An 18,705-nucleotide genomic window follows, 5' to 3' on the forward strand; every position below is an offset into this window, starting at 1 on the left:
ATGAACCCACTATCGAGCATAAATACCCCCTCTTGGAGTTACTAGCAAAAACTTGGCCAGAGCCTCTACTAATAACGGAGAGCATGCAAGATCATAAACAACACATAGACATGAATTGATAATCAACATAGCATAGTATTCTCTATTCATCGGATCCCAACAAACACAACATATAGAATTACAGATAGATGATCTTGATCATGTTCGGCAGCTCACAAGACCCGACAATTAAGCACAATGAGGAGAAGACAACCATCTAGCTACTGCTATGGACCCATAGTCCAGGGGTAGACTACTCACACATCACTCCGGAGGCGACCATGGCGGCGTAGAGTCCTCCGGGAGATGATTCCCCTCTCCGGCAGGGTGCCGGAGGCGATCTCCTGAATCCCCCGAGATGGGATTGGCGGCGGCGGCGTCTCTGGAAGGTTTTCCGTATCGTGGCTCTCGGTACTGGGGATTTCACGACGAAGGCTTTAAGTAGGCGGAAGGGTAGGTCAGGGGGCGTCGCGAGGGGCCCAGGAGACAGGGCGGCGTGGCCAAGGGTGGGGCCGCCCCGCCTGCCCTCTTGGCCACCTCGTGGCCCCACTTCGTTGACTCTTCGGTCTTCTGGAAGCTTCGTGGCAAAATAGGACCCTGGGCGTTGATTTCGTCCAATTCCGAGAATATTTCCTTACTAGGATTTCTGAAACCAAAATCAGCAGAAAATAGCAACTGGCACTTCGGCATCTTGTTAATAGGTTAGTTCCAGAAAATGCACGAATATGACATAAAGTGTGCATAAAACATGTAGATATCATCAATAATGTGGCATGGAACATAAGAAATTATCGATACTTCGGAGACATATCAACATCCCCAAGCTTAGTTTCTGCTCGTCCCGAGCAGGTAAACGATAAACAAAGATAATTTCTGGAGTGACATGCCATCATAACCTTGATCATACTATCGTAAAGCATATGTAATGAATGCAGCGATCAAAACAATGTATATGACATGAGTAAACAACTGAATCATAAAGCAAAGACTTTTCATGAATAGTACTTCAAGACAAGCATCAATAAGTCTTGCATAAGAGTTAACTCATAAAGCAATAATTCAAAGTAAAGGTATTGAAGCAACACAAAGGAAGATGAAGTTTCAGCGGCTGCTTTCAACTTATAACATGTATATCTCATGCATATTGTCAATGTAAAGTAATATAACAAGTGCAATATGCAAGTATGTAGGAATCAATGCACAGTTCACACAAGTGTTTGCTTCTTGAGGTGGAGAGAAATAGGTGAACTGACTCAACAATAAAAGTAAAAGAAATGGTCCTTCAAAGAGGAAAGCATCGATTGCTATATTTGTGCTAGAGCTTTGATTTTGAAAACAAGAAACAATTTTGTCAACGGTAGTAATAAAGCATATGTGTTATCTAGATTATATCTTACAAGTTGCAAGCCTCATGCATAGTATACTAATAGTGCCCGCACCTTGTCCTAATTAGCTTGGATTACCGGGATTATCGCAATGCACATGTTTTAACCAAGTGTCATAAAGGGGTACCTCTATGCCGCCTGTACAAAGGTCTAAGGAGAAAGCTCGCATTGGATTTCTCGCTATTGATTATTCTCAACTTAGACATCCATACCGGGACAACATAGACAACAGATAATGGACTCCTCTTTAATGCATAAGCATGTAGCAACAATTAATTTTCTCATATGAGATTGAGGATATATGTCCAAAACTGAAACTTCCACCATGGATCATGGCTTTAGTTAGCGGCCCAATGTTCTTCTCTAACAGTATGCATGCTCTAACCATAAAGGTGGTAAATCGTCCTTACTTCAGACAAGACGGACATGCATAGCAACTCACATGATATTCAACAAAGAGTAGTTGATGGCATCCCCAGGAACATGGTTATCGCACAACAAACAACTTAATAAGAGATAAAGTGCATAAGTACATATTCAATACCACAATAGTTTTTAAGCTATTTGTCCCATGAGCTATATATTGTAAAGGTAGAGGATAGAAATTTTAAAGGTAGCACTCAAGCAATTTACTTTGGAATGGCGGAGAAATACCATGTAGTAGGTAGGTATGGTGGACACAAATGGCATAGCGGTTGGCTCAAGTATTTTAGATGCATGAGAAGTATTCCCTCTCGATACAAGGTTTAGGCTAGCAAGGCTATTTGAAACAAACACAAGGATGAAGCGGTGCAGCAAAACTCACATAAAAGACATATTGTAAACATTATAAGACTCTACACCGTCTTCCTTGTTGTTCAAACTCAATACTAGAAATTATCTAGACCTTAGAGAGACCAAATATGCAAACCAAATTTTAGCATGCTCTATGTATTTCTTCATTAATAAGTGCAAAGCATATGATGCAAGAGCTTAAACATGAGCACAACAATTGCCAAGTATCACATTATCCAAGACATTTTAGCAATTACTACATGTATCATTTTCCAATTCCAACCATATAACAATTTAACGAAGAAGAAACTTCGCCATGAATATTATGAGTAAATCCTAAGGACATATTTGTCCATATGCTACAGCGGAGCGTGTATCTCTCCCACACAAAGAATGCTAGGATCCATTTTATTCAAACAAAACAAAAACAAAAACAAACCGACGCTCCAAGCAAAGCACATAAGATGTGATGGAATAAAAATATAGTTTCAGGGGAGGAACCTGATAATGTTGTCGATGAAGAAGGGGACGCTTGAGTCTTCTTGATATATGCAGGGGTGAACCACCGGGGCATCCCCAAGCTTAGAGTTTTCACTCTCCTTGATCATGTTGTATCATCTCCCTCTCTTGATCCTTGAAAACTTCCTCCACACCAAACTCAAAACAACTCATTAGAGGGTTAGTGCAAAATCAAAATATACATGTTCAGAGGTGACATAATCATTCTTAACACTTCTGGACATTGCGCAAAGCTACTGAAAGTCAATGGAATCGAAATATCCATCGAGCATAACAAAACAGGCAATGCGAAATAAAAGGCAGAATCTGTCAAAAACAGAACAGTTCGTAATGACGAATTTTATTGAGGCAAAAGACTTGCTCAAATGAAAATGCTCAAATTGAATGAAAGTTGCGTACATATCTGAGGATCACTCACGTAAATTGGCATAATTTTATGAGTTAGCTACAGAGAATTTTTCCCAGATTCGTGACAGCAAAGAAATCTGTTTCTGTGCAGTAATCCAAATCTAGTATGAACCTTGCTATCAACGACTTTACTTGGCACAACAAAACTCAAAACTAAGATAAGGAGAGGTTGCTACAGTAGTAAACAACTTCCAAGACACAAAATAAAAACAAAGTACTGTAGTAAAAAAAACATGGGTTGTCTCCCACAAGCGCTTTTCTTTAACGCCTTTCAGCTAGGCGCAGAAAGTGTGTATCAAGTATTATCAAGAGACGAAGTGTCAACATCATAATTTGTTCTAATAATAGAATCAAAAGGTAACTTCATTCTCTTTCTAGGGAAGTGTTCCATACCTTTCTTGAGAGGAAATTGATATTTAATATTACCTTCCTTCATATCAATGATAGCACCAACAGTTCGAAGAAAAGGTCTTCCCAAAATAATGGGACAAGATGCATTGCATTCAATATCCAAGACAACAAAATCAATGGGGACAAGGTTATTTTTAATGGTAATGCGAACATTATCAACTTTCCCCAAAGGTTTCTTTGTAGAATGATCAGCAAGATTAACATCCAAATAACAATTTTTCAATGGTGGCAAGTTAAGCATATTATAAATTTTCTTTGGCATAACAGAAATACTTGCACCAAGATCATATAAAGCATTACAATCAAAATCATTGACCTTCATCTTAATGATGGGCTCCCAACCATCCTCTAGCTTTCTAGGAATAGAAGCTTCGCGCTCTAATTTCTCTTCTCTAGCTTTTATGAGAGCATTTGTAATATGTTTTGTGAAAGCCAAATTTATAGCACTAGCATTAGGACTTTTAGCAAGTTTTTGCAAGAACTTTATAACTTCAGAGATGTGGAAATCATCAAAATTCAAACCATTATAATCTAAAGCAATGGGATCATCATCCCCAATGTTGGAAAAAATTTCAGCAGCTTTATCACAGGCAGTTTCAGCAGTTTTAGCAGTTTCAGACAGTTTTTCGCGCTTTGCATTAGAAGTGGAAACATTGCTAACACCAATTCTTTTATTAGTAATAGTAGGAGGTGCAGCAACTTGTGTAGCATTAGCATTACTAGTGGTGGTAATAGTCCAAACTTTAGCTATATTATCTTCTTTTTCATTTTCTTCTCTTTCCCACCTAGCACGCAATTCGGCCATCAATCTTATATTCTCATTAATTCTAACTTGGATGGCATTTGCTGTAGTAACAATTTTATTATGATGATTTTCATTAGGCATAACTTCCGATTTCAAAAGATCAACATCAGCAGCAAGACTATCAACTTTAGAAGCAAGTATATCAATTTTCCCAAGCTTTTCTTCAACAGATTTGTTAAAAGCAGTTTGTGTACTAATAAATTCTTTAAGCATGGCTTCAAGTCCAGGGGGTATGTTCCTATTATTGTTGTAAGAATTCCCATAAGAATTACCATAGCCGTTGCCATTATTATAAGGATATGGCCTATAGTTGTTACTAGAATTGTTCCGGTAAGCATTGTTGTTGAAATTATTATTTTTAATGAAATTGACATCAACATGTTCTTCTTGAGCAACCAATGAAGCTAACAGAACATTATTAGGATCAACATTAGTCCTATCATTCACAAGCATAGACATAATAACATCAATCTTATCACTCAAGGAGGGGGTTTCTTCGACAGAATTTACCTTCTTATCTTGTGGAGCTCTTTCCGTGTGCCATTCAGAGTAATTAATCATCATATTATCAAGAAGCTTTGTTGCTTCACCAAGAGTGATGGACATAAAGGTACCTCCAGCAGCTGAATCCAATAGGTTCCGCGAAGAAATATTCAGTCCTGCATAAAAGGTTTGGATGATCATCCAAGTAGTCAGTCCATGGGTTGGGCAATTTTTAACCAAAGATTTCATTCTTTCCCATGCTTGTGCAACATGCTCAGTATCCAATTGTTTAAAATTCATTATGCTACTCCTCAAAGATATAATTTTAGCAGGGAGATAATATCTACCAATAAAAGCATCCTTGCATTTAGTCCATGAATCAATACTATTCTTAGGCAGAGATAGCAACCAATCTTTAGCTCTTCCTCTTAATGAGAAAGGGAACAATTTTAATTTTATAATGTCACCATCTACATCCTTATACTTTTGCATTTCACAAAATTCAACAAAATTGTTGAGATGGGCAGCAGCATCATCAGAACTAACACCAGAAAATTGCTCTCGCATAACAAGATTTAGTAAAGCAGGTTTAATTTCAAAGAATTCTGCTGTAGTAGCAGGTGGAGCAATAGGTGTGCATAAGAAATCATTATTATTTGTGGTTGTGAAGTCACACAACTTAGTATTTTCAGGAGTACCCATTTTAGTAGTAGTAAATAAAACAAACTAGATAAAGTAAATGCAAGTAACTAATTTTTTTGTGTTTTTGATATAGAGTGCAAGACAGTAAATAAAGTAAAACTAGCAACTAATTTTTTTGTATTTTGATTTAGTGCAGCAAACAAAGTAGTAAATAAAACTAAGCAAGACAAAAACAAAGTAAAGAGATTGGGATGTGGAGACTCCCCTTGCAGCGTGTCTTGATCTCCCGGCAACGAGCGCCGAGAAAAAGAGCTTGATACGCGTACAGCACGCGTCCGTTGGGAACCCCAAGAGGAAGGTGTGATGCGTACAGCGGCAAGTTTTCCCTCAGTATGAAACCAAGGTTTATCGAACCAGTAGGAGCCAAGAAGCACGTTGAAGGTTGATGGCGGCGAGATGTAGTGCGGCGCAACACCAGGGATTCCGGCGCCAACGTGGAACCTGCACAACACAAACCAAGTACTTTTCCCGAACGAAACAACGAGGTTGTCAATCTCACCGGCTTGCTGTAACAAAGGATTAGATGTATAGTGTGGATGATGATTGTTTGCAGAAAACAGTAGAACAAGTATTGCAGTAGATTGTATTTCAGTAAAGAGAATTGGACCGGGGTCCACAGTTCACTAGAGGTGTCTCTCCCATAAGATAAACAGCATGTTGGGTGAACAAATTACAGTTGGGCAATTGAAAAATAAAGAGGGCATGACCATGCACATACATATTATGATGAGTATAGTGAGATTTAATTGGGCATTACGACAAAGTACATAGACCGCTATCCAGCATGCATCTATGCCTAAAAAGTCCACCTTCAGGTTATCATCCGAACCCCCTCCAGTATTAAGTTGCTAACAACAGACAATTGCATTAAGTATTGCGCGTAATGTAATCAATAACTACATCCTCGGACATAGCATCAATGTTTTATCCCTAGTGGCAACAGAAAATCAATAACCTTAGAGATTTGTCACTTCCTGCAGATTCACGGAGGCATGAACCCACTATCGAGCATAAATACCCCCTCTTGGAGTTACTAGCAAAAACTTGGCCAGAGCCTCTACTAATAACGGAGAGCATGCAAGATCATAAACAACACATAGACATGAATTGATAATCAACATAACATAGTATTCTCTATTCATCGGATCCCAACAAACACAACATATAGAATTACAGATAGATGATCTTGATCATGTTCGGCAGCTCACAAGACCCGACAATTAAGCACAATGAGGAGAAGACAACCATCTAGCTACTGCTATGGACCCATAGTCCAGGGGTAGACTACTCACACATCACTCCGGAGGCGACCATGGCGGCGTAGAGTCCTCCGGGAGATGATTCCCCTCTCCGGCAGGGTGCCGGAGGCGATCTCCTGCAAGATCAGGGGTTCGTAGATGGGATTGGCGGCGGCGGCGATCAAGGTCCTCCGAGATGGGATTGGCGGCGGCGGCGTCTCTGGAAGGTTTTCCGTATCGTGGCTCTCGGTACTGGGGGTTTCGCGACGAAGGCTTTAAGTAGGCGGAAGGGTAGGTCAGGGGGCGTCGCGAGGGGCCCAGGAGACAGGGCGGCGTGGCCAAGGGTGGGGCCGCACCGCCTGCCCTCTTAGCCACCTCGTGGCCCCACTTCGTTGACTCTTCGGTCTTCTGGAAGCTTCGTGGCAAAATAGGACCCTGGGCGTTGATTTCGTCCAATTCCGAGAATATTTCCTTACTAGGATTTCTGAAACCAAAAACAGCAAAAAACAGCAACTGGCACTTCAGCATCTTGTTAATAGGTTAGTTCCAAAAAATGCACGAATATGACATAAAGTGTGCATAAAACATGTAGATATCATCAATAATGTGGCATGGAACATAAGAAATTATCGATACGTCGGAGACGTATCAAATATGTGGGAGCCATTATGGATCTCCAGATCCCGCTATTGGTTATTGGTCGGAGTGAGTACTCAACCATGTCCGCATAGTTCGCGAACCGTAGGGTGACACACTTAAGGTTTGATGTTGAAATGGTAGAACTTGAATATGGAATGGAGTTCGAATATTTGTTCGGAGTCCCGGATGAGATCCCGGACATCACGAGGAGTTCCGGAATGGTCCGGAGAATAAGATTCATATATAGGAAGTCATATTCCAAGTTTGGAAATGATCCGGTGCATTTATGGCAGGTTCTGGAAGGTTCTAGAAAAGTCCGGAAGAAATCACCATGGAAAGTAGAGTCCCGGAGGGACTCCACCTTGCATGGCCAGCCAACCCTAAAGGGGAGGAGTCCAAGGTGGACTCCCCAAGGGTGGCCGGCCAACCTCCCTCATGGAAGGGGGGAATCCCACCCCAAGTGGGATTCCCACCTTGGGTAGGTTTCCCTACACATGGAAGGTTTTTGGTTCGGGTCTTATTCGAAGATTTGAAGTCCAACACTTGGGGCTTCCACCTATATAATGAGGGGCATAGGAGAGGGGGCTGACCACCACAAGCCCATAGCTTGGCCGCACCCATAGGTGGCCGGCCACCCCCTCTCCCAAACCCTAGCCGCCCCCTCTCTCCTCCTCTTCTCCCGCACGCTTAGCGAAGCTCCGCCGGAGATCTCCACCGCCACCGCCACCACTCCGTCGTGCTGCCGGATTCAAGGAGGAGCTACTACTTCCGCTGCCCGCTGGAACGGGGAGAAGGACGTCGTCTTCATCAACACCGAACGTGTGACCGAGTACGGAGGTGCTGCCCGATTATGGCACCGTGATCAAGATCTTCTACGCGCTTTTGCAAGCGGCAAGTGATCGTCTACCGCAGCAATAAGAGCCTACTCTTATAGGCTTTGGAAATCTTCAAGGGTTAGTCTTGATCATCCCCTCGTTGCTCCCGTCTTCTAGATTGCATCTTGGCTTGGATTGCGTTCTCGCGGTAGGAAATTTTTTGTTTTCTATGCTACGAATCCCTACAGACTGTTGATGAATATTACATGGAGATGGAGATGCTAATGCAGCGTGGTCGTGTTAAAGAATCATTTGAGATGACAATGACTCGTTTTATCAATGGTTTGAAGTATGATATCAAAGGCATTGTTCGTCATTACAGTTACACCACTATGAATGAGTTGCTACATCATGCAAGAGAAGCTGAATCATAGTTGGCTGACGAAGCTAAGATTAAAGGCCGTACTACGGGAGTTGGGCGCTTCACGCCTCGGGCGTCCCCATCAACGGCGCCACCGCAAGCTACGCGCTCCGCCCCTTATTCTACTCCGTCTAGCAAACCGGTCTCCAATGTGTCCAACACAAAGAAGTCCGAATCTGCTGCAAGTACAAGTGGTTCTAGCATGTCTACTGCGCGCAACCGCGATATGAATTGCCATACATGTGGTGGCAAGGGTCACTTCAAGAGGGATTGTCCTAACCGTAAAGTCATGATTATCAATGAGGACAATGAGTATGAGACTGGAGATGATGTTGATCCTAATGCTCCAGAAGATGATGACTATGACACTGATGATGAAGATGCTTATCCGTTTGAAGCTCGCACTATAGTTGTGTCTCAGCGTGCTCTTAATGTGTTGCCTAGTGCATCTACTCAGCGCTGCAATTTGTTTTAAACAAAGGCTTTAGTTGGTCCTGACAAGGCTTGCAATGTCATTATTGATGGTGGGAGTTGCCGTAATTTAGCAAGCAAGGAGTTGTGTACCAAGCTGAAGTTGAAGTATCTACCGCACCCGCATCCATACTATATTCAGTGGTTGAGCGACAATGGTGAGATGAACGTAAACCACATGGTGCGTGTTGAGTTTGCGATTGGATCGTATAAGGATTCCATTGATTTTGATGTGGTTCCTATGATGGTGTGTCACCTACTATTGGGTCGGCCTTGACTCTATGACCGTTCTATGCAACACAATGGCCGTGCCAATACATATCACTTGGAGTTCAAGGGCAAGAAAATCAACTTACAGCCTATGTCACCACAGCAAATTGTCAATGAATCTCGTCAAAAAGTTGAAGTAAACTTGGAGGATGCTTCTTTAGATATGCGAGAGAATTGTAATGTCGTGCGTGATATAACGAAAAGTGAGAGAGTGAATTCCTTAGTCTCATTAGCCACCAAAGAAGACATGAGAGAATTTAGTGAGGATCCTACAGCCATGTCTCTTGTGCTCTTGTACAGGGGTACGGTTTTGGTTTCTAATGACATGACCCCTCTTCCTCTTGGTGTTTCTAATGTTTTGCAGGAATTTGGCGACGTGTTTCCGGAGGAGGTACCTGCGGGACTACCACCATTGCGAGGTATTGAGCATCAAATCGACTTGATTCCCGGAGCTTCGCTACCCAATAGGGCACCATATCGAACGAACCCCGAAGAGACGAAGGAGATACAGAAGCAAGTACAAGCGCTACTCGACAAAAGGTTATATCCGCATAAGCCTTAGTCCTTGTGCCGTTCATGTTATTCTAGTTCCTAAGAAAGATGGTACATGGCGTATGTGTGTAGATTGTAGAGCGATAAACAACATTACTATTCGATATCGTCATCCTATTTCCCGTTTAGAGGATATGCTAGATGAATTGAGTGGTGCTGCTGTTTTCTCTAAAATTGATTTGCGTAGTGGTTATCATCAAATTAGGATGAAAGAAGGGGATGAATGAAAAACAGCCTTTAAAACAAAATTTGGTTTATATGAGTGGTTACTAATGCATTTTGGTTTGACTAATGCACCTAGCACTTTCATGAGATTGATGAACCATGTTCTGCATGAATTTATCTGCAAGTTTGTGGTTGTGTATTTTGATGACATATTAATTTACAGCCGCACCGAATCTGATCATACTATACATATTCGACATGTTTTGCAAGTGTTGCGTGATAATAAACTCTATGGTAATCTTGAGAAGTGCACATTTTGCAAAGATAAGATCATATTTCTAGGTTATGTTGTTTCTCAGCATGGAGTAGTAGATGTGTCTAAAATTGAATCTATTCAAAATTGGCCTACTCTCATGAATGTGAGTCAAGTAAGAAGTTTTCATGGTCTAGCTGGGTTTTATAGAAGATTTGTGCCCAACTTTAGTACAAGTGTTGCACCTTTGAATGACTTGACTAAAAAGGGTGTTGTTTTTTAGTGGGGCGCAGCCCAAGATCATGCTTTTGATGAACTTAAGAGATTGTTAACTTCTGCACCGTTGCTTGCACTTCCTGATTTCAATAAGAAATTTGAGTTTGAATGTGATGCTAGTGGTATTGGAATTGGTGGTGTGTTGATGCAAGAGGGTCGCCCAATTGCATATTTTTTTGAGAAACTTTCTAGTGCTAAGTTGAACTATCCTATATATGATAAAGAATTGTATGCTTTAATTAGAGTTCTTGAGGTTTGGCAACATTACTTGTGGCCAAAAGAATTTATCATACATTCTGATCATGAAGCTTTAAAATACCTGAAAGCTCAGTCTACGTTGCATAAGCGTCTTGCTAAGTGGGTTGAGTTCATTGAGTTTTTTCCATACATTATTAAGCATAAGAAGGGAAAAGATAATATTGTTGATGATGCTCTATCTAGGAAGAATATGCTATTAACTCAACTTGATGTTAAAATTCCTGGATTAGAAGTTCTATGTGATTTGTATGCTACTGTTCATGATTTTGCTGAACCATATCACTTGTGTGCTATTGGTAAAGCCTGGGAAAATATTACATACATGATGGGTTCTTGTTTAGAGCTAACAAACTATGTGTTTCAGAATCGTCTGTGCGTTTGTTCTTATTGCAGGAATCACATGCTGGAGCTTTGATGGGTCACTTTGGGCGTTAGAAGACGCTACTTATGCTAGCTGACCACTTTTATTGGCCAAAGATGAGGCGGGATGTGGACATGTATGTGAAGAGGTGCATTACTTGCAACAAGTCCAAGTCCAAGCTGAAGCCTCACGGTTTGTATACTCCTTTACCGACACCTACTACACCTTGGAAGGATATTAGTATGGATTTTGTGTTGGGTTTGCCGCGTACTAAAAGAGGCCATGATTCTATATTTGTGGTAGTAGACAGATTTTCTAAAATGTCACATTTTATTGCCTGCCACAAAATCGACAATGCGTCGCATATTGCTAACCTGTTTTTCAGGGAGGTTGTACGACTACATGGAGTCCCGAAGACTATTGTTTCTGATCGTGACGTGAAGTTTATGAGCTACTTCTGGAAGACGCTGTGGAGAAAGCTGAGGACGAAGCTACTTTTCAGTACTACTTGTCATCCCCAAACTGATGGACAAACTAAAGTGGTGATTAGAACTTAGTCACAACTGTTGAGATCCACGATAAAGAAGAACCTGAAGGAGTGGGAAGAGTGTTTGCCGCATGTGGAGTTTGCTTACAACAGGGCGGTACATTCTACCACGGAGCTGTGTCCTTTTGAGGTGGTGTATGGTTTCAAACCCATTACTTCACTTGACTTGTTGCTTTTGCCCATACATGAGAGAGTTAATATGGAGGCATCCAAGAGGGCAGATTTTGTGCAAAAGATCCATGTGAAGACTAAAGAGTTGATAGAGAAGAAAGGCAAGAGCAATGTTGCAAGGATGAACAAGAAGCGTAAGAAGATGTTGTTCAAGCCTGGTGATATGGTCTGGGTACATTTTCGCAAGGATAGGTTGCCGAAGTTACGGAAGTCCAAGTTGCTTCCTCGTGGTGCTGGTCCTTACAAAGTGCTTGCCAAGATCAATGATAATGCATACTCGATAGATCTTCCACTTGATGAGTTTGGTGTCAGTAATTCTTTCAATGTTGCTGATTTCACACCGTATGACGGAGAAGACATTGGAACGTCGAGGTCGACCCCTTTTGAAGGGGGGAGATGATGAGGACATCCCTACCTCACTACTACCTTCGTCATTACCAAATGAAGATGAACCTGCTGTGAAGCTCAAGTCCAATGAAGTTCGGATTGGACCTATTACAAGAGCTCGTGCGAAGCTACTTAAACAACAGGTGAACTTGTTCCTAAACGATACTTTGATTGATCAGAACTTTATACTACCTAAGTCCTATTACTTATGTATCATCAGGTATGACGAGGAGACAAGCATCGCACGAGGAGGAGAGGAGCAGCTGGACGTGAAGATGGACGTGGAGCTGGACAAAGAGCTGGACATGAAGATATCTCATGGACGCGCGAGGGAGGAGCGGGAGGCATGCGCGAGAGGATAAGACGAAGTCCAGGCCGGCCCAACACCCGGTCAAACCGGCCGCCACGCCGGCGCGCCCTGTCCCTGGCCCGGTCCAACCGGGCGGCAGGTCGGATCCACCCCGGCGCCAACCGGGCGCCACGCTGATGCCAACCGGGAGCGTTACTGCGCGACAATTCCAGCGCCCGGTTGCAACCCGGTCCCTGACCCGGTTTGAACCGGCCAGCCCCGTCCCAGGCCCGGTCGACCGGCCCCCAGACCGGCCGTGTCCGAGTCTGTCTCGACCAAATCTATTCTGGGTCGGTTATTCTTGTATCTTTTCGACCAGAAGTCGTCCCGGACGCCTATATAAGTGCCCAGGACGCCCCCCTAGCTGCTTTAGACCACGTTTAAGATAAACCCTAGTTCTTAGTTGTTTGCTCTGCAAAACTATTGAATTCCCTACACCATATTGCTTGATATTGTGTAGATCTGAAAGTCTTGTGTGATCTGCTGTTCCATTGGAAATTAGAAGGTTGTAACTTACCGCTTCGTGGTCGCGGCTACGTGCGCAAGTGTGTGGAGTTGCGAATATCTTGCAGGGTTGAGAGTTGTTGCATTGGCGACATGGACCAATCGAGAGATCTCATTGCGTCATACAAGTTATCATCCACTTCATCAAGTTACCTCCGCTGCAATCACCCCGTGATCATCATCACCACCGTTGCTTAGTGAGAAGATCGGACCACCCCTTATCATTATTCTTCTGTGTTGCAAGTTACAACACCGTATGGGACGACACTAGTTTTGACACTCTGCAGAAGCAGGTCACCCTCTAAACCAAAACCAGGTAAGAGGCTACCACACCATTAGTTGACACCGAACGATCTTACATGCAGCTACAGCCGTAAGATAAGATTAGGCTTTCAAGAGTAGAACTTGAACGTGGAGGCGTCCTGGATGATGCTCCTTAGCCCGCCGATGGTGGACACAAGCATGAGCAGCACGCCAACGACGATGCACCCCTGCAGCAAAAAAGAACCTATACGATTGGCAAAAAAAATTATCTGATTGGAAGCTGAACTTTGTGAGTTTGTGTGTACCCAGTTGGCGAACCACGAGGCGCTGAACTTCCGAGGCTTCTTGATCTTGAGCCACAGGATGCAGGGGAGCTGCAGGGGGTAAGAATCCATGAGCTTTTGGAACGGTGGCATGGTTACGTCACATGGAAAGGTGAAATCGATGTGGGCTTACGAAGAAGGAGGTGGGGGTGAAGCCGAAGCCGCCGAAGAAGCCGAGGAGGTCGCCGAAGAACGGGAAGGTCACGGCGACGAACAGGGTGAGCGCTGCAAATGCACGATCTCGACTGGTCCATGAACAGATTCATATGATGGATTATGTGTCAACGAGGTGTGCTGTTGAACCTTACCGACGTAGGTAGATCGAGCCACCAGGCGGAGGAGCACCCCTCGAGGAACCCTGAACTTGGTGGTCAGAATCGTTTCCATGCTCTCGAATATCGGCATGGCGTACACCTGCCAAGAGGTACGTCGGTCAGTTCCGAGTGTTCAGCGGTGGCTCGGTGCTTCAGTCAGCGTACCATGATGCCGGGGCTTAGTGCATCTTGACTTAACAACCTGCTAAAGTACATTGTTGGGGCCGAAAGATTCGGTGGCCACTATAGAGGCCTTTCTTTCTCAGAAATGGATGGCTTCTTTGACGATGATGATTATCGTGATGGTTCTGTGGTGATCACTTCTATTTTGTTTTTATATGGCCATGTGTAGCCACTTTATCCATGCATGAATAGATGCGCGTGCCACTATGTTGTCTTTATCGAAAGAAAAGTCCTACCTGATAGCTCCCGAGGACGTGAACGACAACCATCATGTTGGCCGCCGCGACGAGCCAGGGCGGTCGCTCGAGCGCCACGAGCACGTTGTCGCTGACGCCCTGCCCGAACGCCCAGTATCCGATGAACGCCACGGGGAAGTAACACGCGGCGGTGACCATGTACGCGGCGACGGTGCCCTTCCACATGGGCATCTTAGACGGCTTGGTGGGCGTGGACGGGATGGTGGCCTGGATCTCCAGCACCACGCCGTGGCCCGCGAACGCGAACGCCACCTGACCGAGCGCGCCGCACACCCGGAACGCCGCGTCCGCCGCCGTGCCGGCCGTGCTGTACGCGTAGCTCACCCCGGCGACGGGGCCCTTGGCGAGGCACGCCGCCCAGGAGATGGTGGAGTAGCTGAGCGACATGACGGCGGCAGCGAGGGAGATGGCGGTGATGGAGTTGAGGTCCCGGAGCTGGGAGAGCAGGAACTGCGAGGAGCCGAAGATGCAGATCCAGTAGGACTGGTGCAGCGGCGTGGAGTTCGGGCTCACGATCTGCGCGAACTTCTGCAGGCAGTTGCCGCCGGTGACCATGTACACCACGTCGCAGCCCACCTGCACGATGAGCTGCTGCGGGACGACCACCCAGATGCCCAGCCGCGGGCCAAGGGCATGCACGCCCAGGTCGCGGTACCGGTCGAAGCGTACGCCGGGGACGCACTCGTGCATCTCGATCAGGAGCCGCAGCGTGTACAACGTCATCACCCACGCCACCAGCAGCGCCACGATCCCCGGACCCCTGGAGACATGCAGCACAAGAAACGCTACTGAGCATACACATACTACCATCGACAGTCATGGCACGCGAGTGACTAAGTACAACAACAAACTTGATTACCATCCCAGGTGAGCCATGGCGTACGGCAAGCTGAGCACGCCGGCGCCGACCATGGCGGTGACATTGTGGAACGTCACGTACCACCACTTGGCGCGGCGGGGCGCGGCCTCGTTCTCGCCCTCCACCACCTGATGATCAGGAAAAGACACCAGATATGATAAGCTTGGTCAGATACTAGTAGTAGTAAGAAAAGCAACAGGAGTGTCCAAACCACCAAGTGAGTAAGTACTCCCACACCTTGGGAAGAACATCTGAAGGCGAGACCATGGTCAGCGAAGATTGATGCACTCACGCACGGACGGCACCGGCTCCTCGCTACAACTACAGAACATGTGCAACTTGCAAGTGCAGGGATGCTATATTTATAGGAAAACGCTTCCAGTCGACTCGCGCGCGCTCACTAGACAGCATCTGGCCCGCCTGCTCCATTTCCTCACGTAGTGGAGTACACTGTTGATTTTTTTTGTTGCTTTATTATACCCAGCTTTTCTGCCTAGAGGTGACGTGCCAGGCAAAGGCCTAATAAAAGTGTCTCTCTAGTGCCTCATGGTCACATGTTGCTACGGTTGCTCCATGTCGTGACAATGTGCATTTAGGGTTCATCTTTGCTATGTCCACTTATTGCTACTCATGTTGTTATGTTTTCTTTGATGTGTTTTACATTGTCCTCCCACGGCTGCCTCGGTGCCCGGCCTGCCGCATGTTGGCGTCGCCTTTCAAGGATGGATGGTGGAAGTATGCGTTGAGCTTCAAGGGGTTCACGACGATGCTACGAGGCAGATGCGTACGATGATTTTGCTTCAATAGTTTTTGGTTTTTTTTGGAGCAACTCGCAGGAGCTTTGCATTTTCATTAAGAAGAGGAAAATTGGCCGAAAACCAAGGAGGAACATATTAAGGGGCATGCCCATAACTCACACGGCCAGTTCTGAGGAAAACTGGCAAAAACCAATACAACCCAAACGCCACACACCGGCCACGAGGCCGTGCACCACACACGCCAACGCCACTTCCGCCCAAGCAAGAAGGCGCGACACTCAAAACACGAAATATTCGGAGCTGCTGCTCCGACGTCCACACCGGTCTCGAGACCGCGCACACGCCTTGCCAACGAACGAAGCTGTGAAACAAAGGAGGCCAACACAGACTAGCGGAGTATCGGACCTCCAAAGGAGACGCCCCTAAGGAGGAAGCGATGATGACGCCACCGACGCCCGCTTCAGCAAGAGTCAAAGCTTAGGATTTCTTCCGGAGAGTACGAGGCTCGAAACGACATGGGAGGTGAAGGAGCTCCTTGATGATACCTCCAATGAGGTGAGCGACGTCCAAGGACGCTGACATCAACGACATCGGCTGAGGTTGGTGCAATGCTTTCACGTAGACTTCACCATACCCGGAGTCCATGAAGCTTGGCCGCCAAGTCATAGCAGCCAAACTTGCCCAGCAACATGCCACCGCTGGAGGAACCCACCATGGCACCTCACACTGTGGTGCTTCCCACCTAGCCCCACCATCCCGGAACCGCTGCCCCGGCGTCCATCCGCTTCCCACCAGAACGCCTCAAGTTGTGGTGCCCTGTCATGATCGTCGCCTTGGGACCTCCGTCCCGACATCCTCTTCTCCGGTAGGACATGCTCTTCTCCGACTACCAGAATCCACACAGCCGTAGATGTAGCACAACCATCACATGCTGGCTACACACTGGTCAGGGCACCGCCCGACCACAACAATACAACAACACCCAGGACCGCCACCCTGGCCTCCATGCACGCACGAGTACCACACCTCGCTGGCACCAAACCCCCACCTCCACTAGACGGAGGCCAACACGACGGATCCGCGCTATAGGTGACCAAATCCGGAGGAGATGCAACCTCTCGTGCCCACAGGCTGGCCGCGCGTACCCGCACATTCACGCCATCGGCGGGCCGGTCAGATCTGGGCGGAAGCCCACGGGCAACCGACGCATGTCGGTCCTCCTCCGCTGCAGCCGTAGAGCAGGGGGGCTCCACCGTCATATGGGCCGATGGGCCGGCCGACGACGACCCAACCGCCTCACCCATCCGCTTGCGCCACCAGAGCAAAGGGCAGAAAGGCCCTCCGTCGTGGCAAGGGCTGGCGACAGCGGCGGCGACAGGGGCAAGGTGAGGGGGGAGGTAGGCAGTGTCGCCTGGGTGCGACAGTGAGGTAGGGTTAGTCTGCCATTAATTTGATTTTTAATTGTTTGGTTTTTTTGGCATTTTTTGCTATGAGCATTTTACTGCAGTGTCGCATGCTTTTTATTGTTTTAAAAATAAGAATATATGATAAAAACAATTTTTCTTTGGTAGCTATGAGTATTTTTGTGAGCCTTGCTTTTTATTTATTGTAGAAGAACAATAAATTTGCTCGAATTGTTTTCCGTATTTTTGTAGTGAGCTTTTACTGCGTTGCTACATTCATGCTTTTTATTTGTTGTAAAATTACAAAAATAGATCGTTTTCGGTATTTGTTGTGAACTTTTTGATGTAATGCTACGTACATGTTTCTGTTAGGGAAGTACATAAATTATGCTAAACATGCGAATATTTCGTTTTGGTCATTTTCGGAATTTGTTGTGAGATTTTTGCTGTAATGCTTTCATTATTGTAAAAGTACATAATATTTGGTACAAACATACAAATATTTTACTTATAATCTCATGTTCGTCGTTGTGACCATCTATTGCAACTTGCAATGGTGCATTTTATTGCAAAGCTTCCGCAAGGCTTGTATAACATGTTGTATTCATGATACGATATTCAATTCTTTTTTGCTACGGTGAACGTCCTCTGAGGGATCAGAACGCGCGGCCCCCATCTTGGTAGCAGTCCGATTAAGTTTTTGTGGGCTGCTCAATTACATCGTTGCGGTTACTTCCCCGCAGAAATAGATTACACCCCCTCTTATGCATCTTGCAGCTCAGGTTTCCACCAAAGAAGATGATTGTTGACGGACAAGAAGACCGTCACATCGTAGTTGATTGATGCAGTAGCACAAATAATCGCTTGCAGCTACGGTTGTAGCTGATTTGAGGTCTAGCAATATGTATTTGTAGTATTCTTTCTGATCCATTTCCTCATGGTAGTGGATTACACAATGTTGATATTTTGTTGCTTTATGCCCAACATTTCTACCTAAGAGGTGACGTTTGAGGCAAAGGACTACTATAAATCTCTATCATGGTCACATGTTGCTACGGTTTCTCCATGTCGTGGCAATGTGCATGTAGGGTTGATCTTTGATATGTCCACACATAGCTATTCTTTATGTTATTATGCATTT

At 45.2% G+C, this 18,705-nt stretch overlaps 1 protein-coding gene across 1 annotated transcript; it reads right to left on the reverse strand.

Annotated features, from left to right (window-relative positions):
* Positions 1-13,445: 13,445 nt before the first annotated feature.
* LOC127335140 (lysine histidine transporter-like 6) lies at positions 13,446-15,725 on the reverse strand. The gene is made up of 7 exons (XM_051361729.2): positions 15,641-15,725; positions 15,404-15,531; positions 14,524-15,304; positions 14,099-14,204; positions 13,924-14,015; positions 13,773-13,841; positions 13,446-13,694 (listed from the first exon to the last, which is right to left on the reverse strand). Exons 1-7 carry the CDS (start codon positions 15,668-15,670, stop codon positions 13,596-13,598), a joined length of 1,305 nt encoding a protein of 434 aa, XP_051217689.1. The 5' UTR covers positions 15,671-15,725; the 3' UTR covers positions 13,446-13,595.
* Between the last annotated feature and the right edge of the window lie 2,980 nt (positions 15,726-18,705).

The sequence above is a fragment of the Lolium perenne genome, chromosome 2, assembly GCF_019359855.2.
Source record: "Lolium perenne isolate Kyuss_39 chromosome 2, Kyuss_2.0, whole genome shotgun sequence".
Classification (NCBI taxonomy): Eukaryota; Viridiplantae; Streptophyta; class Magnoliopsida; order Poales; family Poaceae; genus Lolium; species Lolium perenne.